Raw genomic sequence first — 6,229 nt, forward strand, 5'->3', positions numbered from 1 at the left:
TCTGCGGCTATCTTAGATAATAAAAAGGCTGAGATGTGTGTGAGTCAAGACCAGCTCGCCTGCACATCTGCGGCTATCTTAGATAATAAAAAGGCAGTTTCCTAAATTTAAAAGGTGGAAGATATCTAACTATCTTAATGTTTCATAGTAAGCTAAATTAGACTTTAAAGCAGTCTACTAAGAAATACCAGATGTTAGTTATCAATAGCAATACCCCACTATGCAATCACTCTTTAGCACGTTTTCCACTTTTTTAGGAACACACTCACCCTTTTCATGCGTAACCACCGAATCTCCACACACGTCCATCAAAGGTCTACATTCCCACCGCCTTTCCAGGTATTCAGGATTCAGGAACCTCTTTCAAGGCCAGCCCCAACTTTGCCATCTCTCTCTTTCTCTTCCCTGGAGTCCCTGCTCGGGCTGTCTCTAACACTCTCCACTCTCCGCTGGCATCTTTCCCTTAGCCTATCGACATGCTCCCGTCTCTCCCAGGTGCTGTAGACCTCCAGCCTGTAGTCCTAGCTACTCAGGAGGCTGAGGTCCAGAGGACTGAAGTTTGAAGCCAGTCTGAGAGACTCCATCTCCAATTAGCAAAAGTCTGGGTGGTGGAAGATCAGTAAGGAAGCCAACTGAGATCCTTTACCTTTAATAAATAAAGTTCTCTCGCCTCCAAAGTTTTCAAAAAGAGATTTTCGTCAGCATCTGTCTTTTTATTGGGACGGATAGGGATTTGCTAGTGTTTGAACTCAGGACCTTGTGCTTGCTGCTAGCTAGGCTCTCTACCATCTGAGCAATGTCTCTCGCCCTTTCTACTTTGGTTATTTTTTTCCTGATAGGGTCTCATGCTTTTTCCTGGGGACAGTCTTGGCCCCCAATCATCCTATATATGGCTTCCAGTGTATCTGGAATTACAGGCATGAAGCATCATGCCAAGTTTGTTTGAGAAAGAGTTTTGCTAATTTTTGCCCTGGATGTCTTCAAACCATGATCCTTTTGATCTCCATCTCCTGAGCTGATAGGCTTCTACGCACGGCAGCCTGCCATTCACTTCTGAACTGTGTTCTCATTCTGTTCAACTAGTTCTTGCTGAAATAGTTACCAACGTCTTCTTGATCCTAAATGAACAGGCATATCGATCCTCCAGTGATCTAAAATGCCCTGTCTACTCCTTTGGGAATACACAGCCGTGCTGACTCGATCTACCTACCGCTTGAGACAGCGCAGATAGGAGGCAACTGCCTCTGCTCACCGCAGCTGCAAACCCTCAGGAAGCCGGCGCGCGCTCTCTCCCGCGCCCACCTCCTGCCTCTTCGTAGAAGCACTGGCAGTCTGCGTAGCTGTCTCCATCAGAGCTGTCTGTTCTACAGCCCAGGAACAACTTCACATGTAGGAAATCCAGTAAGTACTGCGATATCAGGACTCATCTTTTCCCAATTACCCGAGGAATTGCATGGACTTAGCCCAAGTTAGTGAATTTAAGATCTTAACTTTATGAACTTACTTGAAAAATTCAGTTTTTTCCTCTTCATTCTTCAATGTTAGGCTTTTCAAGAAATTCACAATTTCTAGAAAATCATTTCTATAGGCCAAAAAGAAAAAGCAATACAGCCGATTAGAGAAGGCATGTCTAAATCCTCAAGACACAGTCCGTATGCTGTTTTACAATCTGAAGGCCTCGTGCGGTGACCATTCCTGGGAAGGAGCGATGGGAAGATCTGGATTTGAGAAGGAAGAGGAAAAAGGCTGAAAACCATGCCTCAAAGAAGAGCTGGGCAGAGCGGGACACGGCGTGAGACCCAACGACAGCCTCAGCCAAAGGGCTGCGGGGCCGCCTCAGGCGGAGAGCACTTGCCAGCAGCGTGAGTCTTGCACTTCAACCCAGAGTAAAATTAAATACGCTTTCATGAGACACATGGGAGGAGGACTCAACAACCTGTGGAGACAGACTTACAGCACACACTTGATATCACGCTTTATGGTTTGTAAAAGACACTGTTCAGTAAGTGCCCTTGGAGAAATTACGTTTCCGGTATAAGACGGGTGGGTTCCCAAGTGCCTGGTGCGGTTAGTAAAGAGGACAGAAGAGAGTGGAATCTCTGGGAGTCACAGGAATCTTGCTACTTCTCCTGTTCAAAGTTATTCAGTCCCTGAACCAGACGAAGTGAGCTCCTGTAGAGCCACAGGCTCAGCTCCACCTGAGTGCGGCTAACCCCCACCAGGTGCTGTCAGCAGCACTGACTGCTGCTCCTGAAGCTTACGGCTGGGCAGCATGCACAGCACGCTTATAAGCACAGATACTCCTGGTCTCCTTCCACTCTTCTGTTCCTACTTAGAGCCGACCCCTGCACAACCTAGGGTTAGGGACACTGACCTCTCCATGTGCCACACAGTTAAAAACCTCCAGAAGGCTGGGTGCCAGCGGCACACGCCTGTCATCCTAGCTACTCAGGAGGCTAAGATCTGAGGATTGTGGCTTGAAGCCAGCCTGGGCAGGAAAGTCTGAGCCTCAACCTCTGATAAGCCGCCAAAAGTTAGCTGGAAGTAAAGCTGTGGCTCAAGAGATAGAGTACTAGCTAGCCCTTAGCAAAAAAGCTCTCAGACAGCGCGTGGGCCCTGAGTGCAAGCCTCAGGACCAGCAAAAGAAAAAAAAGCAACTCGGAACTTGGGGCCGTTGGCCACATTTTGTATGTTTCATGTGTTGAGCACAGAGGTCTTTTTACTGAACAAGCAACTGGCTGCTCACTGCAAGATTGCACGTGGTATTTAAGGTGCCGAGTGCTTTAGCTCACCACCACAGTGGCGGCCGGCGGCTGGCAGGCATTGCAGCAGTAATGTCCCCGTTACCTTCTAGTTATGGTTTGACAGCACATCGTGACACGGCTTTCCTGGCTGCCAATGGCACCATACAGCCTCTACACATGGTGCGTACACTTTGATAAACTAACATAGCTGTCTATACGTCATGGTAATAAATGATTCATAAAAGACTAATATCTCATGTTTTACGCATTCATCACCCCTGTTCTCTTTCTGGTATCTCTAGGCTATGGAGTTACTGTCTTTGTGTTTCAAACTGTCACAAATCTCCAAAAAACGCCCCAGTTCTGTGTGTGGCTCGTGTGGTTGGAATCTGTGTGTTTCAGAGCTACAGCAGTCCCTCTGGCTCTGCGGCCGGGAAAACACACACGCCTTCCCATCCTCCTTCCCATCCACCCCACCGGCTCCATTCCGCACAAAGGCTTGGTCTAATTAATCATCGACAATGACAGGGAAGATACTTTGGCTGAAAATGTACAATGGTAAATATTCACAACTTGCATTTGTCAATTAAAAACGTATTACAAGGGTCAAGGTTCACAAGTCTTTCTGACACATAAATGACAAATATAACGCTGGTAACTACAAATACTACTGTTTAATAACAGTACTACTCTAGAGAAATGATAGTAGTATTTAATCACAGAACTAGTCTAGAGACAACTACTGGAGAGGAGAGTTAGCGTTCCCCCATCCTGGGTTACCTGTGAACACCTGGGGCGCGGCGCGGGTCAAGGGCAGACGCCGCCAAGCGCAATGCGCTGGCTTCACCCCAGCACCGAAAGACGGGGCAAAAATAAAAGAAAGCTCAAAGGGAAACAAAACCGGTACAAGGCTCGTTTTCCATCATATATTATTAAGGAGGAACAAGACGCTTGCTCTGCCCAGAAGAAACACTCAGCGTAACAAGTCCATAGGCAGCAATGCCGGCAGAGAGGCCTTTCCCACTCACCCTTCCAGTGAGCTCTCAGCGCGACCCAGTCAGCTTGTTCAGGTAGAAGCAGCAATAAATCGACAGGATTCCTAGAGCCCAGGCCTTCCCCACGAGAGGCAGCCCCGTCTCCCCCTCTCTTCTCCCGTGGACACGAGTCAGACCCTGCTCCTAACAAGGGCCGCGGTCAGTGGCGGCAGAGCGCGTGCGCAGAGGGGCGGCGGGCGGCGGGCAGCGGGCGCGTCCTCACCTGAAGAAGTCGTGGGACAGGAAGGCCCTGAGCGCTGGCCGGCACTGGGGGTCAGGGTTCAGCAGAGCTGAGTGCAAGGTCTGCTGGAAGCTGGAGAGAGCATCCGCTGAAACTGAAATCCAGAGCGACAGTTAGTTTCCAAGGCCTTCGCCCTCCTCTCGGGACCTCTACAGCTGGAGATGACGAGAGCAAAAACCAACCTGGAAAAGCCCAAACAGACAGAGCCCTGCTGTTGCTGAGCGGCCTCCTCCCGGCTTCAAGCCAAGCTCCTCAGGTGTGCAGGGCCCAGCCAGCGCCCCCCGCCCCCCGCTGCTCCCCCTCAGCCTGGCGGCTCCTGCTGACCACCGGACTCCTCAGACCCCGGGACGATGCGCGGAGGGGGGCAGGTGTGAGGGCCTTTCTCCACCAGACCGCAGCCACATTCCCGTCCTGTGTCTTCCCTTCTTAAAGGACGGTACCTAATTGGCGCCACACAGCACAAGGGAGGACAGCTGAGCAAACACGGGAGGCCTTAAAGCCGCGGGCTCATCCTCAAACGCTTCCACAGGACAGGCTAGAGGTGACAGCCAGATGGCGCGAGTAACACCACAACATGCCTGCGGCCAGCAGGAGAACCAGAGCCGCGCCCCAAGCCTGGCGAGGACAAATGCAGGCCCAGAACAGTGCCGGAGTGACCCAGCTGCCCAGCACGTCAGACAGAGAACATGCACAACAAACGCTGTCATTCAGACTGTGCGCCTCCATCGTTAATGGCCTTTAAGCTGTCGGGTGTCTCCATAAGGAAGCTACTACAATGAAGATGGCAACTATTCACAAAAGTGACGGCCCTCGTTGAGACTTGCTTTTTACTCTGCTCAGATGAACGGGAGCCAGACCTGCCCTCGCTGTTAATTACCATCCTCCCCAAGACACCTGGCGAGCACCAAGCTCCTTACTAGCTTAGACGGCATCCTTTGATTCCACGCAGAAGCAGTGTGGCTCAGTTTCCGACTTAGTCTGTGGATGAAACAGTCTAACTCCAACTCACCCTGCTCCTTTAAGATGGCGAGCAAGCTCTCCACCAGTGTTCCGAATGCATACGCATCCCGAGCATGTCCATAGGGCTCCGGAAGAGTTGTGAATTCTGGAGACTAAAAGCAGCGAGTATAATTATAACTACAACTCATAAGTCAGTTCTAATTTCCTCTGAAGCACTTTCTCCCGTGTTCACATTGGTTTTACTTAAGGATCTCACACACTAATTGATGGACATTAAATACTATGAGGCACTGTACCCTACAAATAAAATTAATGACATGTCTGTCTCAAACAAAACATCTCCTAATAACTGGAATGATCGAAGATTTTTAAGGCTATATGCAATGGCTCACACCTGTAATCCTCGTTACTCAGGAGGCAGAGACCAAGAAGACTGCTAGGGCAAAAAGCTATAGAGAGCCCATCTCAATGCATCAGCCAGCTATGGTGAACCGTGCCTGTAATCCCAGCTGTGTGGGAAACAAGACAGGGAGGAAGATCACAGTCTCAAGTCATCTCTAGGCAAAACACAAGATCCTGCCTACACAGTCACAGAGTAAAAGGGTGTGCCACCGCTCCCAAGAGTACAGCATCTGCCTAGCAGCATGGTGCTCTGAGTCAGACTCCTGTACTCAAAACAGCACGGTGTTTAAAAATACCCACGGTGAAAAAAACCATCAGAAGGTCAGCATACAGTAATCATCTTTGATTTCAAAGCATTTGAACGGCAACACAGAGTAAAAGCATATAATTCATTACACACACACACACACACACACACACACACACACACAAGCACACAATGAAAAACAAGTTTCATAAACCGTCAGGGAACCACAGCTAGCTCAGCAGCCTCAGCGTCCAGTGAGACGCACCTTCCACTCCCTGCGTGTTGCTCAGGACTCCCAAAATATCACGACTATTCAGCAACTTGAAAACCAGTGATTTGAACAAATGTGATTACATATTGTATGTCTATACTTAACGCAAAGCACATTAAATATGCCTTTGGGAATCAATGGTCAGAATGGTTACAAGAACAAACTTCAGGGATGGGAAGGTGGCTCAGTGGTAGAGCGCTTGCCTTGCATGCATGAGGCCCTGGGTTCGATTCCTTAGCACCACATAAGCAAAAAGAAAAAAGCCGGAAGTGGCGCTGTGGCTCAAGTGGTAGAGCGCTAGCTGAAGAGCTGAGGGACAGCGCCCAGGCC

At 49.5% G+C, this 6,229-nt stretch overlaps 1 protein-coding gene across 3 annotated transcripts in view; it reads right to left on the bottom strand.

Annotated features, from left to right (window-relative positions):
• Nucleotides 1-6,229, bottom strand: part of Scyl3 (SCY1-like 3 (S. cerevisiae)) — a 23,879-nt gene that overhangs the window by 6,295 nt on the left and 11,355 nt on the right. For all 3 annotated transcript variants that reach the window (XM_013015664.1, XM_013015665.1, XM_013015666.1), the window contains 3 exons: nt 5,029-5,131; nt 4,002-4,113; nt 1,505-1,582 (listed from right to left, as the gene is read on the bottom strand). In XM_013015664.1, coding sequence (XP_012871118.1) covers nt 1,505-1,582; nt 4,002-4,113; nt 5,029-5,131 — 293 coding nt within the window. The remainder of the gene's footprint in view (nt 1-1,504; nt 1,583-4,001; nt 4,114-5,028; nt 5,132-6,229) is intronic.

The sequence above is a fragment of the Dipodomys ordii genome, unplaced genomic scaffold (genome assembly GCF_000151885.1).
Source record: "Dipodomys ordii isolate 6190 unplaced genomic scaffold, Dord_2.0 Scaffold27, whole genome shotgun sequence".
NCBI classification, from domain to species: Eukaryota; Metazoa; Chordata; class Mammalia; order Rodentia; family Heteromyidae; genus Dipodomys; species Dipodomys ordii.